The sequence below is a fragment of the Rhineura floridana genome, chromosome 4 (genome assembly GCF_030035675.1).
Source record: "Rhineura floridana isolate rRhiFlo1 chromosome 4, rRhiFlo1.hap2, whole genome shotgun sequence".
Taxonomy (NCBI): domain Eukaryota; kingdom Metazoa; phylum Chordata; class Lepidosauria; order Squamata; family Rhineuridae; genus Rhineura; species Rhineura floridana.
The window spans coordinates 66,329,582-66,353,828 of record NC_084483.1 but is presented as its reverse complement, the minus strand read 5'-3'; the positions used below and the strand labels follow the sequence as shown (position 1 = coordinate 66,353,828).

At 41.4% G+C, this 24,247-nt stretch overlaps 1 protein-coding gene across 5 annotated transcripts in view; it reads left to right on the top strand.

Moving 5' to 3' along the window:
* Nucleotides 1-24,247, top strand: part of UBE3D (ubiquitin protein ligase E3D) — a 67,343-nt gene that overhangs the window by 14,635 nt on the left and 28,461 nt on the right. For 4 of the 5 annotated variants that reach the window (XM_061623228.1, XM_061623226.1, XM_061623229.1 and 1 more), the window contains 3 exons: nt 1,048-1,117; nt 3,526-3,634; nt 3,864-4,033. In XM_061623228.1, the coding sequence (XP_061479212.1) occupies nt 1,048-1,117; nt 3,526-3,634; nt 3,864-4,033 (349 nt within the window). Of the gene's footprint in view, nt 1-1,047; nt 1,118-3,525; nt 3,635-3,863; nt 4,034-19,016; nt 19,177-24,247 lie in introns of those variants that run through there. The other variant, XM_061623227.1, reaches the window with a different exon arrangement.

The following is a 24,247-nucleotide window of genomic DNA, read 5'->3' as shown; positions in this document are numbered from 1 at the left end:
AAGAATATATGGAACATAAGACTCCTTTAGATATATAATTTGTTACTTGTTTTAAATGTGATTGTTCAGCTTTTGAAGACTGTTTTGATTTCTGATCTTTTTAGTTTTACTCTGGGGTTAGCGTTATTGAGAAATGAGAGGTGCGTGAGGTGCATTGTAAATATTTCCAATAAATAGCTTGAAATGCTCAGTGGGAAAAGGGGCTGGTCAATAAGGGTAATTGGCATGTGTTTTTAGTTAGCCTTACTCCTGTCCTTTGACATGTAGAAACATTATCGGGTAAAGATTCCACCACCACCTCAAAGTCACTTACTTCTATGCCATGAAAAGGTACGAAATGGAACCTTGTTGATCAATAAAGTAAAGTAATACTTGTGGCAGGGAGAGAAGACCGGGTGGATCGGGCTTAAGGGTCATTGAGTCCAGCATCCTGGTCCCAACAGTGGCCAAAAAGTGCTTCTGGGAAGCCCACAAGCACAACATGAGTCCAACAGGTCTTTCCCATTGTTGTTCCATAGGATCTGGTATTTAGTGACATATTGCATCTGAAGGTCTACGTAGTCATCATCATCACTGAATGTCTTGAAAACTGCAAACCCCTGGCAGGAAATCTCACTTCTTGCTATGTTTCAAGCAGAATTGTCTTTTCAACTTCTTGGATCAGTTAGAACAGCAGGCTGGTCAGGCTAAGACTCCCTTTGAGTGCCAGTTGCTTCTGTTTTGCAAAATGGTGTGAGTATGGGTGGTGTGGATGTGCTTGTGAAGAGCGGTGGAGAAATTCAGCAGGTAAGGGAGAGTAGCAAGCAAGCGCTGTGTTGAGTCTTGATCACGATCCATGGACAGACTTGAAATGGTCGCAACTTTTTAAACAGGAGGGGAGTTCACATTTGAAGCCCCCACCCCGTTTGAATACTCTCTTTATTCCTGTGGTCTGTGTGTAATTTATGTATTAGTGCTTTGTCCCATTTACATGACTCAGTAAGACTTCAATTGTAAGTTTCATTTTGATTATATAATACACTTACTTTGATATATTTTTGCTTCTAGGTGCCACAAAATACTATTTCACCGAATTGTTTGTTCAGCCTTCGAAAGTCAGGTTTGGCGTGATACCAAGGTGATAGAGCTTTGTGCAATTAAAAAAAAATTCAGTGGTGTTGCTCATTAAATATTTAAACCTTTATTGCACTTTTCTTCTAAACATCTCATGAAATGTAAAAATATTTAACACTATTTGTGTCCATGTTAACTAAGTGCATGTATTGCTTTTTCTGTTCTTTTTCCTGCTCAGAAGTGTAATTAAATTGTGGCTTTAGTAGATGGAATGACTGAAGTCAAAAGTCATCTGAATCTTATAAATCATTCAGATGACTTATATGGCTGATTAAGGTATGCCAGATTCTGTGGTTCTTTGTAGCCATCAGATGTGATAACTTTTTAAAATATAACTATTTTATCTTAACAGAAGAAAATCTGCATGATATTAAAGTGAAAGTCCACTCCAGGAGCCTGAGCTATATATGATTGTGTATGAATAATCTGTTCAGGAGATACTTTAATCCTCCCCTATGCTTTCCCTCTGTTCTCCTAAGCCAGCCTTTCCCAACTAGTGGGCCACCAGATGTTGTTGGACCACAACTCCCATCAGCCTCAGCCAACATTGCCAATGGTCAGGAAAGATGGGAATTGTGGTCCAACAACATCTGGTGGCCCACTAGTTGGGAAATGCTGTCCTAAGCAGATGTGATATGTGGTATAAGATATGTGATGACTATGGTTGTTTGCATGCTGCTCAAGCTCTTAGACTGGATTTTGTGTTGAATGTCTTCTCTTTTTCATGTGTGTTTACTTTTCTGGATCGGAGCCATTCATCATTATTGATGTTGAATTTATATCTTCAGATTGCATGCTAATCTATGTATTTCCTTAGCTATTGCTCTTCTGCACCAGGTGTGGGGAACCTTTGGCCCTCCAGATCCTGCTGAACTACAGCTCCCATCAGCCCCAGCAAGCATGGCTAATGACCAAGGATGTGGGAGTTGCAGTTCAGAACATCTGGATTGCCAGAGGTTCCCCACACCTGTTCTACTCCATCAAAATAAAACCAGAAAACATATTGTAAAGCCAAATTAACAATTTCACCAGTACTGTTAAGACTTCAGGTTTTTTTTACTACAACCCCAAATGTTTCTACTGGTTACCCTGTCCTTCAAAATCATTCTTAACATCCTTGCATTGCCCTTGTAACAGCACTGTTTGTGATGTACTTACAACAGTATTAATAATTCCCAACCTGAGCTTTCATTTGCTGTTGTGGCAAGTCTTAGGGTTAATCAACAGCAAATTATGCAAACTTAAAAGTTACTTTAATTAATTTCTGCCATGAAAGATATAATTGCCAATTACAAGCTAATACTTGGTCATCTTTTTCTAACCTGCACAGCTCTCTGTTTCAATTAAAGCTTTCTTCCATTTTTTAATTGGAAGGATGCCTTTTAAATAAAAGATTTTCAAACAATCTGCAACTGTACCTATGCTGCAACTACCATAAAATACAGCATACTGCAACCCACCTTGTGTTCTGGTGGTGGTGATGATACAAATTAGCTTTTCTGTTTATAAAGAAGTAGGGGGGAAAGGTTAGCTCATGTTTTGCATGCTGGAATCAGAAAGTTAGAGATACAAGAGGATAAGGGTGCATTGAAGAGACATCATAGTTCTATATATGTTAGTTCTGAGGGGGTCATAAGCTCTGTTGGAGGGAGTTGGGGTCTGGCTTCCATCAAATTGTGGGTCTGCCATGTATATACAGCAGGCTCACATAGTAAGATGCTGGAGTTTGTTTTCATTCATCTAAATCCCCTTGTCTTGGACTTTCTGAGACATAGTACAAGATTAGATTAGGTGTGACCATTTATTATAAGGTAGGGGGGTGGAATTGTTGCTGAGGAAGAAGGGTGAGGATGGAGTGGCGGGGAGAGCAGGTTTGTTACTAAAAACTCCAAACTGCTTTTGTTTCTGGACTGCAGAACAGTTAGTGGCACTACATGTTAAATGAGTGAGCTTTACCCCAACAAGGTGATTTGAACAGGACTCTGCTTTATGCCTGTTCCTTTCTCTGTCCAACTAGCTGCACCCATCATGCTTTGCTGCTTCTTCCTGTCATTTTTACTACGTTCACAGCTGCTACTGTCTAAAGCAGCCTTTCCCAACCAGTGTGCCTCCAGATGTTTTTGGACCACAACTCCCATCAGCCTCAGCCAGCCTTGCCAATGGTTGAGGCTGATGGGAGTTGTGGTCCAACAACATCTGGAGGCACACCGGTTGGGAAAGGCTAGTCTAAAGCCTCCAGCTCCTACAAAAATATTTAGTAGGACATTTGCATTTTCTAGTGGCACCTCTACCCTTGCCTTGCCTTTCCATGTGAATTACCTTGATTCCCCCCCCCCCCCATATACTCATTTGCTTTTCACACAACGGCAGTTGTGGATACTTCATATGAATCTCTTTCCTTTTCAAAAACAGGTCTCCCTTCATACAGAGCATTGTAGCCCAGTGCCTTGAAGAGCTTTCTTCTGCTAAAAACACATTTAGATTCACCATAAAAGGAACTGATGGGACAATCTACATCTTGGTAAGTCACAGAACTGTGACATGATGTCTGTATCGGAGACAGTATGCCTCGAAATACCAGTTGATTTGGTACATAAATGGGAAGAGTTGGCTGCTGTGAGAACAGCATCTGGACCACATGGGCCTTTGGTCTGACCCAGCAGGGATGCTCTTGTGTTCCTAAACTGACTAGGCCACAGTTGTGCTTTTTTTTCCTTAAGCAACTTCTAGGATTGTCTCTTCATCCACAGATGTGGCTGCTGAATTCTGACTCACTGTTGGTGGAGTCTTTGGGAAACCTGGCCTCCAGCAATAATTTTACAGTGCTTGAACATGATACATCATCCAATTTGAGGCTGTTAGAGATTCGAAAGGCTGTTAAGGTCCTTTACCATCCCTGTGTTAAAAGCAGAAATAAGGAGTAAGTATCAGCTGTGTGTGTACCTTCCATAAAAACTCTGTTGTAGGTTATGTTCTTTTATTGCCATTGTTCAGATCACCCAGTATTTGGCAGTTATGAAATGTGGTGCCTGCGGTTATTTTTTTAAAAAGTAAGCCAATGAAATCTTTTATTTCAGCTACCTTTCAAATTGAACACAGCAAACTGTATCTTTGCCAACATACTGTTCGGCTGAAACAATATATTATAGGATATATATAAATTATTATTATTTTCTGCTGAGGCATTTAACTGATAGAACATCATTTAATTGCTTTGGTAGTTACACAGTTTAAGGAATATGTCTGCCTGTGGTGTATTTGCTTTTTTTGTCTATGTTCCTGATTCTGGCTTTTACATGGCAATATGTAAGCAATCTGAGGTTCTGAAAACCTGTTTTCAGTGTGCATGTTGGTGGGTGTTTCATATCTGTAATTCCCTCTAATGGTGAGCTGAGGCTAGTGGCATGTGGTACAAGATGAGGGTATGTATGGGCTAGCCTCTCCCCTGCTACCATTGTGCACTGCAGTCATTTCCTCCAACAGTCCATGCATTCAGCTGGCGTGTGAAATACTAGTGTTTGCAGAACTCCTCTATTTATTTATTGAATTTCTTGGTCGCCCATCTGGCTGGCTATCCAGCCACTCTGGGTGATGTACAAAATAAGCATACAGATACAATAAACATTAAAAATCTGGACACAAGATAATAAAATCTAGCCCACCCCAAAAGCTTGCCTGAAGAGCCAGGTCTTCATGGCCCGGTGGAAACTCATTATAGAGGGGGCATGGCAGAGATCATTTGAGAGGGAGTTCCACAGGGTGGGGGCCACAATTGAAAAAACCCTCTCTCTAGTCCTCACCAATCTGGCTGTTTTGACTGATGGGATAGAGAGAAGGTCTTTTGAGGCTGATCTTGTTGGACGGCATAGCTGATGATGCTGGAGGCGCTCCTTCAGATAGACTGGGCTGAAATCGTATAGGGATTTAAAGGTCAAAACCAATACCTTGAATTGGGCCTGGCAAGCAACTGGTAGCCAGTGCAACTCTTTTAGCACTGGAGTTATGTGATCTTGCTGGCGGCTGCCTTTAATCAGGCGTGCTGCCGCATTCTGTACCAGTTCCAGCTTCCAGACCGTTTTCAAGTGTAGTCCCACGTAGAACGCATTACAGTAGTCTAGGCAAGAGGAGACCAGGGCATGTACCACCGATGGGAGCAGGTGACTGGGAAGGTAGGGGCGCAGCCTCTGTATCAAATGGAGTTGATACAGTGCTGCCCGGCTCACAGCTGAGACCTGAGCCTCAATGGACAGCTGGGAATCAAGAATGATCCCGAGGCTGCGGACCTGGTCTTTCAGGCACAGTTGTACCCCATTGAGCGCCAGGTCCAAATCCCCTAACCTTCCCTTGTCTCCCACGAGCAGTACCTCAGTTTTGTCAGAACTCCTCTATGCAAGGAGCAACGCTGACTTAAATTATTTTTCCTTTCTAAAAATGTTCCACCCCCCTTGAGAAACATGGAGCTCTACAGGGCTCCAGTTCTAGGTTGGATGGACCCCTGAATGTCAGTCCCAATTGCAGTGTTTAGAATTTCAAGATGCACCTCCCATAAACATAGAGCACATGGGATATCTTCTGTTTTGGCAAGCTAGTATTTTAGACTCCTGGTTTTATTCTATTTTTTTTAATCACTCTTCAGATTTATACCTATCATCTGCTTTTCTGTAGGTTGGAATTCCTTTAAAAATGTAAGCTACTAAAAAAAAAACTAAGCTGCTAAGTATACATCCATCTATTTCCGAAAATGTCCTTGGACTTTATTTGGCTCCCCTACCTCACAAAGTAGTATATCAGAACTTGTCCATCCCTGGAGATCTGCCTTTCTTTCATTGACAAAATGCAAATGCTATCTGAGTGCTATCTGACAAGCTGAAAAAAGACAATGCAATTGTCTGGCTGCTGACTTTTAGGCTCGTCAAGCCTCAAGAGGAGGAGTTCCTAGCTCCCAGACTAGGAGCTTGAAATTGATCAGCATGCCAACTTTGCCTTTTCTAATCACCTTGGCTACTCTTCCTTCCTTTCTGCTGATTCACAGAGGCTTTCCCCTCTCTGAGTTGTTGAAAGCACAATCTGCCCCAGCACCCCCATTTATGTGTTTGCAGGAAGATGTGAGCAGGCATGGAGGACAGGTGGAATATTAATACCACTTATAATTAAAAAATCCATATTGCAATAAATCATGTAACTGTATAATTTTTTAACAGTGGTGTCTAGTGTTGTGGCAGAAAACCCAGTAAATCGGAAAAGACATGGATCAGGGGTTAAATACCCCAACGAAAATGGGGAGAAAACCCATCAATGTTTGGATGAACCCTCCATTTGGTCCAATAGGGGCTACTCTGTGTGTATTTTCTGACATTCATTCTATAGGGTAACACCTTGGCAACATCTGGACCCTTGTAATAATAGATTTAGAATGCAGTCCTATACAAACAAAATGGGACTAACTTCTGAAGAGACGTGTGTAGGACTGTGTTGTGTTATTGGAAGTGTTTAATTGTCCTTCTCACTGGCAGTCAAAAGTTTCATTACTGGGAATGAAAATCTTTCTAATGCAGTGTCCAAGAATCCAGAATTTAGCATTCTTGAAATAGGTAGAAAATGGCTTCACTACTGGAGTAACAAAAAGCATCCTTATTTAGTTATGAAATAAGCAATGGCTTAAGGACACAAGATGTAATAACATTATTAAAGCTAAGGAGGTCTGGGCCTTGTCAGTGCCTGAATGGAAGTTCATGCAGGGTGTGAACCAGCCAAAGCTGAGCACTTCTGATTTCACTGGGACTAGACCAAGATGGACTAAGACAGGGATGGGGAACCTGTGGCCCTCCAGATATTGTTGGGCTCTCACTTCCAATCAGCCCTAGCTACGACAGCCATTGGTCTGAAATGGTGGGAAATGTAATCCTGAAACACTTGGAGGATCACAAGTTCCCCACCTGTGAACATGAAAGTCATTTTTATACCTTTTATTTCAATTGCTGTGATAGTTTAAGAGGACAATAGCTTCTAATAGTTTGCTGTCTGCCCAGGTTTATACTAGAGTACAAGCAAGTTTTTGAGCAACCAGAAAGATGACTGTACATGTGGACATCACCAGATGGTCAATATAGGAATCAAATTGATTATATAATTGGAAACAAGATGGAGAAGTTCTATACTTTCTGCAAAAACAAGACCAGGAGCAGACTGCGGTACAGATCATGAACTGATTGTATCGAAAATCAGAGTGAAGCTAAAGAAGAACAACAAAGTGCTCATAACGCCAAAATACAATTTAAGTAACATCCCAGAAGCATATAAAGATCAAATAAGGAACAGGTTTGAGGCTTTAAACTTAGTTGACAGAGAACCAGAAGAACTATGGACTGAAGTCAGACTCATGAGCAGGGAAGAATGCAAAAAGACAATACCTCTTGTTAAAAAGAGAGAAAGACCTCAATGGATGACTGAACAAACTCTTCAAATGGTTAAAGAGAGAAGGAAAGCAAAAGGAGATAGAAACACGGTCAGAACCCTAAATGCAACTATACAACTAATACGTAGGGACAAAGAAAACTATTACAATAGTTATTGTATAGAAATAGAAAAGGACAACAAAATGGGAAGAACAGCCCTATTCCAAAAGATTAGAGAAATGAAAGGGAAATTTAAACCACGAGTAGGGATGTTGAATAATCAACAGGGGAACACACTGACTGACCGAGATGAAATAAAAGGAAGATGGAAGCAATACACTTAAGAACTCTATAAAAGAGATGCCAGGATGACAGATTCATTCATGGAGGAACCATATAATGAAGAACCAGAAATTTTAGAATGTGAGGTGAAAGCTGCTCTTAAAATTCTTGGAAGAAACAAATCACCAGGAATAGACGGCATACCAATAGAGTTGCTACAAGCTACTGAGACTGAAACTGTCCAAAGTTTGACAAGAATTTCTCAAGAAATATGGAAAACTAAACAATGGCCCGCAGACTGGAAGTGTTCAATATATATCCCACTTCCAAAGAAAGGGGATCCCAGAGAATGCAGTTATTACCGAACTATTGCCTTAATATCCCATTCAAGTAAAGTAATGCTCAAGATTCTACAACAAAGGCTCTTACCATATATGGAGCGAGAAATGCCAGATGTCCAAGCTGGATTTAGAAGGGGAAGAGGCACCAGAGATCATATTACAAACATACGTTGGATAATGGAACGGAGCAAGGAATTTCAGAAGAAAATCACCCTGTGCTTTATAGGTTACAGCAAAGCCTTTGACTGTGTAGATCATGAAAAACTATGGAGTGCTTTAAAAGAAATGGGAGTGCCACAGCATCTGATTGTCCTGATGCGCAACCTATACTCTGCACAAGAGGCTACTGTAAGGACAGAATATGGAGAAACCGATTGGTTCCCCATCAGAAAGGGTGTGAGACAGGGGTGTATTTTATCACCCTAATTGTTTAATCTGTACGCAAAACATATCATACGGAAAGCGGGATTGGACCAAGATGAAGGAGGTGTGAAAATTGGAGGGAGAAACATCAATAATTTAAGATATGCAGACGATACCATACTCTTAGCAGAAACCAGTAATGATTTGAAATGAATGCTGATGAAAGTTAAAGAGGAAAGCACAAAAGCAGGACTACAGCTGAATGTCAAGAAGACTAATGACAACAGAAGATTTATGTAACTTTACAGTTGACAATGAGGACATTGAACTTGTCAAGGATTATCAATACCTCGGCACAGTCATTTACCAAAATGGAGACAATTGTCAAGAAATCAGAAGAAGGCTGGGACTGGGTAGGGCAGCTGTGAGAGAACTGGAAAAGATCCTCAAATGCAAAGATGTATCAATGAACACGAAAGTCAGGATCATTCAGACCATGGTATTTCTGATCTCTATGTATGGATGTGAAAGTTGGACAGTGAAAAAGGCAGATAAGAGAAAAATCATTTGAAATGTGGTGCTGGAGGAGAGCTTTGCGCATACCATGGACTGCGAAAAAGACAAATAATTGGGTGTTAGATCAAATTAAACCAGAACTATCACTTGAAGGTAAAATGTTGAAACTAAGGTTATCATACTTTGGACACATAATGAGAAGATATGATTCACTAGAAAAGACAATAATGCTGGGAAAAACAGAAGGGAGTAGAAAAAGCGGAAGGCCAAACAAGAGATGGATTGATTCCATCAAGGAAGCCACAGACCTGAACTTACAAGATCTGAACAGGGTGGTTCATGACAGATGCTCTTGGAGGTCGCTGATTCATAGGGTCGCTATAAGTCGTAATCGACTTGAAGGCACATAACAACAACAACAACACAAGCAAGTTGATTAATTTTACATTACAGATAGTTATTGTTAGCATGTTCAGAAGAACAGAACATGAGAGTTCTATGAAAATTCAAAAGTGGTCACTGTGGAAGAAAAGTAAAATCTAAAGAAGCCCATGGATTTAGAGGTAAAAGGGTTTTTTTAACTGCAATTGAGTTTTAAGTAATTGGCATCTTAATCACAGTTTTGCTTTACTCCTAGGTTGCACCATAATCAGTTTTAAGAACCTAAGAGCAGCTCCACTGGATCAGGTCAAAAGCCTATCTAGTCCAGCACTCTGTTCAACAGTGGCCAACCAGATGCCTGCAAAGAGCCCACAAACCAAACCTGAGTGCTTTCCAGCAACTGGTATCCAGAGGCATACTGCCTCCAGCAGTGGAGGTAGAACATAGCCATTGTGTCTAGTAGCCATTGATAGCCTTTCCCTCCATGAACTTGTCTAATCTTCTTGAAATCCATCCAAGTTAATGGCCATCACTACATCTTATGGGAGTAAATTCCATAGTTTAACAATGGACTGTGTGAAGTACTTTCTTTTGTCTGTTTAAGGTGCTAGAAGGCTGTTTAAGGTGCTAGAAGGGTTCAGGCCTGGTTATGGGACTAAATCGGCCTTGGTCGCCCTGATGGATGACCTTTATCAGGAGAAGGACAGGGGGAGTGCGACCCTGTTATTCTTACTTGATCTCTCAGCGGCTGTTGATACCATTAACCATGGTATCCTTCTGGGCCGACTTGGTGAGATGGGTATTGGAGGCACAGTTTTACAGTGGTTCTGATCTTATCTCAAAGGTCACTCTCAGAGAATAGCATTGGTTGACTATCTTTCAGCCCCCTGGCAGTTGTGCTGTGGGGTGCCTCAGGGTACCATCTTGTCCCCCATGCTGTTTAACATCTATATGAAGCCCTTGGGAGCAGTCATCAGGAGATTTGGAGCGAGGTGTCAGCAGTATGCTGACTATACCCAGCTTTCTCCATAACATCTGAATCAGGAGAGGCCGTGCAAGCCCTGGACCGGTGCCTGGACTCAGTGGTGGTCTGGATGAGGGCCAATAAACTGAGTCTGAATCCTAGCAAGACAGAGGTGCCTTGGATTGGTGGTTCCCGAGTTTGGATGATTGGTCAGTTGCCTGCTTTGGATGGGGTCGTACTCCCTCTGGAAGAGCAGGTTCATAGTCTGGGGGTGCTCCTGAATCCATCTTTGTCGCTAGAGGCCCAGGTGACCTTCATGGCTAGGAGTGCCTTTTACCAGCTTTGGCTGATAAGACAGCTGCGGCCGTTTCTGGACCGGGATAGCCTGACCACTGTTGTCCACACACTGGTAGCCTCCAGGCTGAATTACTGTAATGCGCTCTATGTGGGGCTGCCCTTGAAGTTGGTCCGGAAGTTGCAGCAGGTGCAAAATATGGTGGCGAGACTGCTCACTGTGGCAGAGTATTGCCAACATGTCACCCCGCTGCTGAAAGAATTGCACTGGCTGCCCATTTGCTACCGGGCCAGTTCAAGGTTCTAGTTTTGGTGTACAAAGCCCTATACCAGCCTTTCCCAACTAGTGGGCCACCAGATGTTGTTGGACCATGTGACGCCCTTCCCTGGCTCTCCCTGTCAGGTTCCTACCTGCGCGTGGCTACTGCCTGTCACTAGGCACCACCAGGGACTCCACCAGTCTGGACTGTCCCTTTTTATTGTTTCTCTCCCCGCTCTAGCACAGATCTCAACAGATCCCCCTGCTAGGCAACCACCAGTCACGTCCTAATACTAGTATTCCCAGAGACTCTGAATACTGGTATTGTTATTCTCTTCACCGCTGCCACCATTTGTTACAGTTTCCCTTCAGCCTTGGTCAGTACCTTACCCTCCCTTCTGGTCTGTGAAACCCCAGCCAAGGATCAGGCCTTTGGTAAACCAAATTAAGTATTTATTAAAGATAACAAAGCTAACAAGATTAACAAGATTTCTTCTTAAGGCACATAAGCATATGGTTTTACTCAATACTAATCCGAACTCCACCCCCCTCCTTCTCCACTCTCTCCTGGTAAACCACTCTCTCAAACCCACCAAACAACCCACTCTTTCTCTTCTCCCCCCAGATTCCACTCTCACTCTTTCTTTTATACGTTCAGCCATTTTAAACACTCAGCCAATCATCTAGCATTCTACTGCCCATTCACTCCCCCTCCTCTTTCACTCCACTTACCATGTATCTTCTAAACAACCAACACTTACCATATATACATTAATATAGGAACATCACAGACCACAACTCCCATCAGCCTCAGCCAGCATTGCCAATGGTCAGGAAAGATGGGAATTTTGGTCCAACAACATCTGGTGGCCCACTAGTTGGGAAAGGCTGCCCTATACAGCTTGGGACCAGGATACCTGAAAGACCGTCTTACCCCTTACATACCCAGTCGATCACTGCGCTCTGCAGGTGAGGGCCTCCTGCAGATACCATCTTATCAGGAGGTCTGTTCTGCACAACATAGGAAACAGACCGTTAGTGTGGTGGCTCCTACCCTGTGGAATTCTCTCCCCTTAAATATTAGGCAGGCCCCATCTCTGTTATCTTTTTGGCATCTATTGAAGACTTTCCTCTTTCAACAAGCCTTTTAAGACCTATCCCAGCCTGCGTCTGTGTTGGAATTGCTTTTAATATGTTTTTTTTAAAACATTTTTTTTTCTAAACAATATGTTTTTAACCCTTTTTTTAAAAGATGTTTTTAAAGCTTTTTTAAAGAAAGTTTTTAAAGTTGTTTTGTTTTAATGTATTTTAAGGTCTGTTTTTATGTTTTAAAGTGTTTTTACTGCTTTTGTTTGCCGCCCTGGGCTCCTGCTGGGAGGAAGGGTGGGATATTATTATTATTATTATTATTATAGAAGATTTCTGGTTTTGCTGCAAGAGAAAGATATGGCTACCCCTCTGAAGCGTTCCTTTTACTTCTTAATTTTGTGTTTTGGGTTCTCTCTCCTCCCCCCTTCTCGTATTGTTAACTTTTTTTTACGAAAGGCACAGAAGCCCTAACTGGGTGAAAGTGTTGCTATTGCTAGGGCACAAGTCTTGCTGGATTTTAATTTTCTCTGTGTGGTTCTTGGTTAAACCTAGCATGTATGCATTTCCCAGCCTGGAAGAGATACTGTTTCTCTTTCTTGTATGTCACACTTATTTTGTTGTAAAGAACAATTTACACAGTAATCCTTTTTGTACCTCTGGAAGCAGAAGAAGGATAATGTCTTTAAATTTGTCCATTGCAGGACTGTTGATTGATAGTGTTGTTGTTTTTAATAAGCACAACTCCTACATGAATTCCCTAGACGAAATACTTTCTAGCTCTTTTTTGTTTGTTTTTACTTTTAAGGGACATTCATAATAGGTTTATGTGGGACATGATGCCCCAAACAGTTTGCTTTCTTTGCATTTTTAAAGAGATGGGTGGGTATATTGGCTTGATGCACATAATCACGAGGACATTTCTGGCTTATCTGAGAAACTGGACTATGGCACAAGGCAGAAAGCTACTGCTATGTAGCTAGTGTGGTAGGGCTAGACTAGAGCGATGAGGTTCGATATGGCAAGCTCTAATTCAAATCCTGACTTATCTATGAAGCTCACCAAATGATCATGGAACATTCTCACATGCTCAGGTTAGCCTACATTACAAGGCAAACCGTCAGTAATGTTTCCAACTTGTTTGAACAGGACCTAAGCAAGAACAGTGACTCAAAGAAACCGAGGCAAAACACTTCTTATGTTTGGGGCATTTATTTGCGATGCATTGAATCTATTGCTGTCAACAGCTTTGCGCAGTATTCCCTTCTGAGCAGAAAAATGATATCTTAAGTTCTCAGGTGTAGAAGGTGTTAAACGGAATCCTCTGTTTGCTCTTGATTGATTTTTTTCTTGTGACCTTGTACATTTTTTGCTGTTAAAGCCGAGAAGCCCAAATTAATTCCAGATTTCTCTAGTCATCTAAAGGAAGGTTTAGATTTAGAACCATTTTAATTTATTTTCGGTCATACAGCATATACCTTAATGTGGTAGCATTTAAAGCTATAATTCACTAATAAGCAAAAAACCTTGCAGTTTAAGAACATACTTACCGATGGTTTTTCGTCGAGCCTTAAAGACCTTGTTATTCAGGCAGGCCTATGGGATTTCTGGGGTGGGTTAGGCTATTACTAACAGGTGGTTTACTGTTGTATGAATATGTTTTAAATTGTGTTTTATATTGTGTAAGTCGCCCAGAGTGTCTGTTAAGTCAGACAGATGGGTGACTAACAAATAAAATTTTATTATTATTTATTATTATAGCCAACAGACATTTCTATCAAACTTTAAAAGCAGGGAAATTGGACAACTATAGTGAATGTACCAGGGGAGCAGGAGACCTGACCTCCTCTCTCAGATATTGTACTGCCCTACAAATTTGTCAAAATGCAACACAATTCCGTTTGGTCTTTCACAGTCGAATCCACTTCCTGTGTAGCTCAGAAGAATTTGGTAACGTGCCTCTGAGCATATGGTGAGTGGTGGCAACACCAGCAATCAAGACTGCTGATTGCTGATTCAATGGGATTTACTCCTGTGCAATCATGCTTAGGATAGGTAAAACTGACCTGGGGAAGGTGCAGGGAGGAGAGGAGGAAGGGTAGAGGTAGGAAGGAAGGGGAAGGGGAGATTGGGTGGGCAGAGGGAAAGTCCCTTTCCTTTCTAAAAGGAAAATATTGTTAAAAATCTCATTATTTCCCACACACACACATTTATATTCTACAGCAGACACATGTAGTCTCCCACTCAAATTTAAATCAAAGCTGTCCCTGGTCACACTCACACCAGATATTTATTCCACTTTAAACAGTGGCTTCCCGCAAAGGATCCTGGGAAGTGTAGTTTGTGAAAGGTACTGAGAGTTGTTAGAAGACTCCTATTCCCCTGACAGAGAATAGAGCCTCCTAATAACTCTCAGTACCCTTCACAAACTACACTTCCCAGAATTCTTTGGGGGAAGCCATGACTGTTTAAAGTGGAATAAAGTCTGCTGTGAGTGTGGCCCCCTGATTAGCCAAGCCAAACAGCTGTTAGTCTGGCTTTTAGAACACTGACAGTTGTTTCTTACTGAGCATGCCCGGCCTTGTCATTGAGTTCAATGCTTAATTTCTTAAATTAATTAAAAATCAACTATGCATTTCTTTAACTTTTAATCTGCAGAAGATGAAGGTCAGAGTATGGGCCAGGGGCAGTAACAGGAGTACAGATACTCTGTGAACATGGCTGCTTTTTAATTAATTTTAACAAATTATGAGACCACTGACAAAAAATGTCCAACAGAGGTCTGGGTTTTTTTTCTCTTGTTTTACATCTTGAACTCTAGAGTCTCTCTGAGTGTTTTGTATATCACCATGAAAACTTAGAGGGTTGTTAAGCATTTCTGAGTTCAGGACTATAAGTTTTGTAAGATTTTGTTTTGAAATGAGCTTATGGGAAGCAGCAGAATGGCATGGGGGTATTTTCAATTTCACATGGTGGAATGTGAAAAATCCAGGCTGACTATAGTCTCATGGCTGTATGATCTTGTTCCTCTTTCTTTATCTGTTATATTTTGGTGGACCCCAGATGTACTCAGTTGGATCCTACTGGGTGATGGGTTAGCTAACTATTGTACCCAGTACCCATATCCAACTGAGAACATCTGAGCTCTATCAGAATATTGCTCCAAGCTATGCAAAAAAACTCAAAACAAAACCAGTATGAGGTAAAGCTTGGTCCCACCAAGACAATTTATTTTCTGTCATGCAGCAGGCTCTTTGTATATCAGCCCAGTACTTCTGGGTAATTTACACTTGCTGTCAGTCTGCTGCTTCACAAAATTATTTACTTCGCTGTTGAATCTGATTTTGAGTATTCAGTCCTAGCTCAGGAACTGCTCTGGATTCTCTTTATCCTAAGTAGTTTTGGACTACAATCCTTGGCACCTGCTTTCAGAAGTAAATTGCATTGAAATCAACTGGACTTCCATATAATGTGTTTAGAATCATGTGCTTAAATTTGCCCACAATAGCCTTTTATGTGGCATGTTGTTCTTTCTGCAAAGTGGGCCAAGTGCCCCATGCTCACATGCAGATTGTTCTAAGCTTGCTGTTGTGTTCACTTCAATGGAGCTCACTGATTGATGGTAGACTTACGTCGGGAGGAAGTGTTGCACCCTCAACGACTCATTACCTTCAGACCCAACGTTGCCTGTGGAACTATGTTAGGAACAAAGCTACCCATTTTTTAATCTTTATCAGTTGCTTGTACCTTGCTCTTCCTCCAAAGAGCTCAGAATGGTTAACATAAGGCTGTCAGGAAATCTCCTACCTAGGTTGTTCCTGAGTTCAGAGTTGCTTGGATTTAGAAGTGGAACTATGGTGTGTGCCTTTAGACCATTCTCTGAGTGGGTTCCTGCTTTAATCAAGCTGCACTATTTTCCTTTTCTTAAGACTTTTTCTCCTTCATAGACTTATCTCAGCCAATGAGGGATCATATAGTGAAGATAGTGGTGTTGAGATACTAGCTCAGGCTTCCTTGACCTGGTACCCTCTGGATGTTGTTGGACTACAACCCATCATCCCTGATCACTGGCCATGTGTCTGGGGTTGATGGGAGTTGGAGTCCAACAACATCTGGAGGGCTCCAGGTTGTGGAAGGCTGCACAAGTTAGTAAATTATACCTGTCTACATGCTGACACACTAAAAATGAATGAAGTTAGGTGAAGACAAGATGTCCTGAATTACCCTAGCCAATCAGAGAGCCTATTCAGGGCAATGCTCACTATAGAGGCAAACGTATTTTTTTCTCTTTGCAGTGATCTGTTAAAAGATTTCTGAAAGTAGTCACAAAATCAGCTTCACCTTCTTTGGGCTGAGGCCTAGTTCTGATAACATTGGTTGCTTTGACTCATTCTGCAGGCTAAGGAGAGCCAGCAAGACAGTATCACTTTCCCCATAATGGTTTCTCCCAGTTATTTTGAATATTGAGGGTTGCTTCCTTTTGTTGGTAGTCTTGTGAGAGATCTCTCTAAAGCTTGTAGAATAGCTTCACCAGTTGGCTAGTCACAACCCTTTTGTATCAATCTCATGGACATAAAGAACTGACAGGGATAGGGAATCTGTGGTCCTCCAGACAACAGTGCCCATCATCCCTGACCACGGGTGATAGGAATTGGTATCCAACAACATCTGGAGGGCCATAGGTTCTGCATTTCTGGATTACACCCTGCAAATATGTGGAAAGGAAGATCCCTGCAATATGGGCATTCTGTTTCTGCATGATGAGGGAAGTAGGGACTTGCCTTTAAGGTTGGTTCTCTTACTACACAAATATTTGCCTATAATGAAGGTGCTTCCAGAGACTTTTTTTTTTCAGTACTGCATACCATAAAACTCAATGACAAATGTTACATTTATTGCTCATTTTTATCAAGCGAAGTTATTAAAAAGTGTGTTGGTGTTTTTTTTTTGGTGTTGGTAAATCTTCCAGCAATTAGTAAGAACTTTTTGTAATTTGAAATATTATTGAGGATTTCATATATCAAGCACTTAATCGGTTGAAAGGCATTATTGATCTCCTGAAATATTATGTATTCAAAAGACAGAATTAGATACTCTAATTAGAGTTCTGATATTCTCTTTTTGCTTCTGTAATACAGAAAGCAGTACAAGTCAGAGTTCCCCCCCCCCCAAATCCCCTTTTTATAGTGTCAAATTTTCTTTCACCATTAGTAGGAATCACAAGACAGGACATCTCTTGGGTATTGGTGGAATAATAAATCCCTCAATAAAGTAGCTGCTAGAAATTTTTTAAAAATCATTTTCATTTTCATTGCAAATGCTCAACAAGGACAGACTTAGGATATAATGACTGGACAAGTACAAAATACACAAGGACAAGAAAAAGTTAAGTTAGTTTTCTGGAGTTTTGTACATGGCAGACCACTTCCCTCACTGCAGTTGAAAGCTAGCTGTAGACCAGCCTTTCCCAACCTTTGGGACCCCAGATGTTGTTGGACTGCAACTCCCATCAGCCCCAGCTAGCTGCTCTAGACACAAGATTTGTGTCTTGTTAGTTTTGTTAAATATTAACAGTGAAGATTGACCATTGGGTATCTTTTTAATAAAAATAAAAAGTTGTGGGGAGCAGTGATGCGTTACTCAACAATTTATTACGTTTGTAGAACATTGTGGTGGACTAGGATCTGGAAGACCAGGATTCAAATTCCTATTCAGCTGCAAAGCTGACTGGGTGACCAGAGGCCTCTTGCTATCTCTCAACCTAGCCTACCTCACAGGATTGTTGTGAGGATAAAATGGGGAGGGGGAGAACCATGTATGCCACCTTGAGCTCCTTGGGGGGGGGAAGGTGGGATATAAATGTGGTAAAGAAAAAAATGTTCCGCCATTATAGGACTCCTCTCTTGCCCTGTTTTGCTAATTTAAATTTTATTTACTTTGCTACACTGTGATCACATCCTTCCTCCAAGGGTCTCAGGGTAGCATGCATGGTCCCTCGTCCTCTTCATTTTATCTTTGCAAAGAAGGTTACATTGAGAAATGGTGACTGGTCCAGGATCATCTACTGTGAACTTAACAGCTGAGGGAAGATTTGCTTCTGGCTCAACCCCTTTCCTAATACGCACCGCTGAAAGGATGACCTCTCTCGAGAGGGGAGAAGTGTGTATTTTCTTGTAACTTTGCTGAGCCTGGAAGTTCTTTTGGAGAAAGTGCAGGGGCTGTGCTGTCTGCTGCGCATACATTTTGTGAGAACACCACCTAGGTAAAGAATACCTCCTTAGTGGCTTCTGTGGTAGTAGCCTAAAACTGTGTTGCATTTATACCGGTCGCCTGAAAAATGTGTTCACTTTGGTAAGTGCTCAATTAACAGTTGTGCTTGGATCCTAAGAGGAGTAAACTTGAGGAAGTTCACAGGATGAAAGTTTGTCACCAACATCCTGCAGCTACCTGTATCCCTGACAAACCTCACTGGAGTGTTGAAAGGTGCCTCCCGATCAGTGTGGGGTGAGAGGGCTGCCTGGAGAGAGGGGGATTTTAGGTTATTATTTACTTGGATTACACCACATCAGGCTACTGCAGAGATGGGGGAATCTTTTTCAGCTTGAAGGCTGCTTTTCTTGTGGCGAACCTTCTGAGGCACCATATGCCAGTGCTGGGTAGGGCCAAGTGAAAAAGTGAATAGAGAAACAGATGTGACAAGACAGTAACTACATTCCAACCCCACAGAAGTCAGAGGGGTTTCTCTTCCCCACACATGCTTATTTATTTATTGTTGGGCATCCAAGGGCAGGGGCATGGCAAAGGGACTTAAGTGTTAAAGCACACTCTAAATGCCACAGTCCATGCCAGTGATCCCCCTCAAACAGGAAGTGCCATCTTTATTTGTTCAAGCAAGTCAGTTCCTTTCCTGGTAGCCCTGACTCAGCATTTTTCAGGGGCAGGCATGAAGAATAGGAAAAAATCTCTTGCATGGGTTTGGAGCCAATACTGAAAGCCCTCTCTCTCCTTTCTTTCAATCGCAGAAAATGGGGACAGCTGGAAAAGGGCCTCTGTTGAAGAGGTGAGAGAAGGCAACTCTTAAGATGCCCCAGCCGTAGGCAATTTAGGCCTTTGAAGCCAAAACCATCACTTTGGACTGAGCCCCAAAATAAACTGACAGTTAGTGAAGATCTTCTATTCTGGTATAATATGGTTATGGTGCTCAGTCGCAGTTAACAGCCTGGCTGCCACATTTTGAACCAGCAGCAGCTTTCAGATGTCTTCAAGGGCAGCCCCACATACATCACATTACAGTAATCTATCTGCAGTATTGATGAAAAGGCTAGGCTGAACGTAGCAGGAAGGGGGAGAGGGGTGTCTGTCTGACTTTGTATGAACATGAACATTCAGGCATGTGCTCTCTCCCACCCTGTCCCCACAAACTGAAGTGGTTCAGTCCCTGAAAGCTAAACTACTGGAATGTTTACTGGCCCTTTGGTATTTTGTTACCTATGATCAATGGGCTGAATGTTACAGGATGAGAGAAGTTTATATCCTCCACATTATAAAACTGTGTTGAGGTTTATTTGCCTCAGAGATGAGAAAAATGCAATTGCAGTTCACATAAATGAAATGGCTAAGCTCCCTGATAGTCGGACATTGCCTTTGTAATTTTGTTTACGTAAAAATGAGATGATTATGTCTGAAAATAATCTGTCATTTGCCAAAGCCTGCAATGATTTATCATAATTGGCTGCTTTACATCCATTTGAAATAGCTAGGCACATGAATTTCGACAATCTCTTCCCTAAGGTGACATTAGTCAGCATGAGCTCAAACTGCTAGGTTGACATTTTTTCCTCTCCAAACTCATATATGAGTGTAAAAATTTTATGAGGCAACTTTAATGAGGCCCACTGGGATTTGGAATTATTTTTCTTAAGCTCTTATTAAAGACGAAAAGCCCCCCCACCAAGATTAGTCAGGTAATGTAAAGCTCCTTTTTCAGAGGCTGTACTGTTGTTTGGGAGTAAATAAGATTTGACAGAGGGAAACTGGAATCAAGGAGAGGAGATTTTCCTTCTGTGCTGAATGTATTTTGCCAAGATAAGTGTTAACTGTGACAACACATCCCAGGTTTCTAAGGTTATTTCTCTAGATTAGAGAGGTTTGTTGAAGAGATAACTTTTTTCCCCTGCCAGGAAATAGTGAGTTCTGATAAGTGAAAAGTGATGTGCATTAAGAAAAATTGCCCCCATTACGCTCATACAGCATTGGGTATTGAACGAGCAACTTCCACTCAAGAAAGTAATGTTGGAAACACGATAAGCTCTGAAAAAGGCTATCTAACTGTGTTGAAAGGAAAAGCTACAAAAGGATATGTTGTTCTTTTCTCTTTCTTGAAGGAAAGGGAAGAAATAATACAGATGTTATCCTATGGCCCCTATATAAAAAGGTGCCATATACCCACACCTTCCACTCTCTATGCAGCCCTGGTCAAGCTATGGCTCAGCTCTGACATGGCACCAAAACATTATTATTAAGGAAGCTTAAATATGTTTTTTTTGCATGAGTCTGAATCAGCTAACTATGGTTTGTGATTCACCAGCAAACTAGAATCAGTCACCCTGGTTTGAAGTGCATCTCCTGCAGACTGTGGGCATCTTCCACCATGCCCCTATTTTTTCCTTTCCCCCACCTGTTTGTTTGCTTGCTTGTTTAACATCCAGCTTGAAAAATAGTTCTGGGGTACTTAAAAGCTGCTCATTATGTTGTGATAGCTTAATTGCCCCTAATAATGGTCTTATTGCCTTAGTGTTACTTTGGGATTTTCTTCTCATAGACCAGTATGACTATCTGCAATTTTTATTTACTAGCTTTGAAAAGATTTAATTTAAGAGACCAAGCAACAATCAAGAATTGTTGAGAGCTGAAGCTGAAAGGTTCAGCTCAGTAGGCAAAGAAGGAAAAATCCATAATACTGCACAGTTGTTGGAAATCCCTTTAGACTACAAACGTCTCCAGAAGAGGTAATTTCATGAAGTCAGTGTTAGCCTATTTTCAACCACTGCTTCTATGTCTGTGATGGTGCTTTAACACGCGCACACCCCAAAAAACAAACCCACAGCACATCTCCTATAATGGAGCCCTATTCATCAGTGTTTTCATATTGCATCCTCTGAAAGGTGATACAGTGAGTTTATATTGAAAGATGTGATATTCTTCAGCATACATCATTCAGTAGGGAATTGTATATACAGGCAGCCAGAGTGTAAGGAATACAAGAACATAGTCATTGCTTAGTGGCTAAACTTCAGTCAAATGCTCCAGCATATAAACTCATAAAACTATCTAGACTGACAGAAGTATTATTATTATTATTATTATATCGATTCCTATACTGCCTTTCAAGGTATCTCCCCTCATAAGGTGAGCTACATATGAAGTTATGGTGCATATGTACACAATAAAGATACAATAACAAAAGTTCCAAATTATAAAATAGCTGAAAACACAAACGTTAAAATAACAGCAGCAGATAAACATGTGCTAGAACACAGCTCCATAAAATATTTCAAATACAAATTGGTGAAAAAAGTCTTTAAAACATCTCCTAAAGAATCTCATTTGGCAGAAGCATAAAGTTGCTGCAGCAGCAGTTGTTGGTGTAGGTCTGTGTGACCCCAGAGGATCATGGGATATAGTTGTCTCATAGCTACAAGAAGTTGTGGCTGTCTTCTGTGCACATGACAGGAGGCTGGCCATCCGCCTCTTGCTGTTGTAATGTTTATCACCCTCTCCTAAGGCAGGCTTAAGACTGGTATATGTGACTGCCATGACAGTCTAGTGGCTTGAGGTTATAGTGCATGCAGGAGCTATGGGGAAGAATGGGTTGGTCAGTTGTCCCCACACACTCTCTAGTAAGCCTGAAGCGTTTCCAACGGGCTGTATATATACTGGGAATAAAATATTGCTATTTATATAGGGCTGCTCTCAAACATACTTAACAGTCACCATAACATTTCCTTAGTGATCCTTCCTTAAGTTAGGCTATTATATTTATTTCCACATTACAGATTGGGGCTGAGACAGAGAAATAGTGGCTTGCGTGAAGCCACCTACTGAATTTGTTTCTTAGTGGAAATTTGAACTAGGGATGACTTTCTCACAGCTAATGTTCTTGGTTTCTACACTTCACCAACAATGAGTGTGCCAATTACCTAATGCTTTATGTTCATTTTCTTGTCCATAGCTATTGCAGTGCCTTGCAGAAATGCTACTTGGAAGACAAATGTTATATATGATTGATGTTAACTCTGGTAGTCAAAAGTGGGGTGCATTGTTAACCTGTTCCTTATTTCTAGCTAACATGCAGGTGCTCACACCTCAAGCAACTGATCCAAATGCCTTGCGTTTGCTTCTCTTTGCAGCGGCTGAGATTCTAAGTAATCTGTGTTTATCACTCTTGTTTTATCCACCATCCTTCTGTCTTTCATTAGGATATCAATTTCATGAAGATGCAGTTGAAGTGCAATAGACCTGGCCTTTGTTCAGTGAACAGAGCAATTAAAAATGAAAGAAAAACCCTTTTCAAGCACTTGCAAGCCATTTTTTTCTGAGAGCTATTTAGTCTCTTTTAATGAGACAGTCTCTGACTCACTGCTGAGATGTTGTAGATTATATCATGCTCTGGACCTGCATAGCTAACTTTTTGCATTCACTAGGTATTAATAAGCAACTGCAGCCAGCTTCTCTCTGTGCTTCAGTAGGAGCTGCACCTTTGCTTCTCCATTCTGAACAGAATCACCATATCAAAAGTCACCGAATTTATAAAATATGATCTTTGCACCTTAACCTGGGTGTAGAGCTGCAAAGAGGAGGGGAGTCTTTGAGCAGACAGTCAGGTCTTTGGGAGTCCATGTAATATAGTAAGTTTTGGACTTGGAAGATCTGGGTTCAAATTACTTCTCAGGTTACTTATATGTGCCAGCCATCTACTTGTAACTTGCACATTTCTTGTCCACATAATTACTGTATTAGCACTTTTGATGTATAACAGAGCATTTTAAAAAGTATTAGGAACATATTTTGGGCTAAAACAGTAAAGCCACAAGCAGTTCTAATGACAGCTTGTGGGGAGGATTGTAAGCAATGTTTTAAAGAACATCATGGGATGTTTTGTTATTAACTGTGTAGTGGCTACTTGAAAGTGGTTATCACCTTATTGAGGAATTAGAAAATGCTTTAGAGATAGGTGACTACAATTTAGTGATGGAGTGGATATGAAAACTTGAATCTCAGCTCACGCACATGCTTGCTCAGTGCCCTTTGAGCAAGTTAATGTCTCTGTTGCCTGTTTGTAAAATGAGAGAAGTGATGGCCTTCTTGACCCAGAGCTACTGCAAGAACAAGAAAGGTAATCCGTGTCATAAGGTTTGGGGGCAGCCGAACCTTGGATTCTTCCTTCATACCGCTCAGTAAAAGAAGTCGGCGATTAATATCCTTTACTCAAGCAATCATGTCATCTTTGAAGTCTCTGACTTTTCCCCTCAAGTTTCTTCCCCTTCAGGCTCATCTCTTTGCAGGTAGCTTCTCCTGCCCCCAGGACAATGAGTTTTGCTGGGCATTGGTTATGGATGGGTTTCCTAAAATAGTTGCCTCTTCAAAGGAGTCCTCTCCCCTTCTCCTTGGCCCATCTCCAAGACCTTTGCAATCTCCCTCTACCTTCTTTTGAGGCCACTCTTTTTTTCACGGGAGTCATCTTCCCAACATTTCAGTGCTTTTTTCTCCCCTCTTTAGGCTGCTCTGCCCAGTCTTTTCATTTCTCTTTACTTTTCCCCAAACCTTCATCTGACCTTATCTGTTCCTCTCCCTTCTCCTCGCCCTAATGGTCATGCCAGGTATCCTGTTTCTCCACTTCCAGGTCCTCCCATTATCAGTCATTGCCACAAATGATTCAGCAGCTCTCAGTAATGGTAGCTGAGTGGGTTTCCCACTACTGTGGATAAGGGTGGGTGGGTGGGGGATGCTCCTCATTGTGAGGCTACACACTATAAAAAAAAACCTGACTTCCTGTGTAAGTGAGAAATGGTGATGATAATTGGGCCTCTTGATACATGCACACACACACACATGAGAAGTTATCTGTGGCACATTCCGTTGTAATGAACAACTTAGACCACAAATCGTGAAACAGCTGAGTTGGAGATATTATTGCTTATCACATTAGTCTCTCCCCCCCTTCCCCTAAAATGTTCAGGATAGTGTACATGAA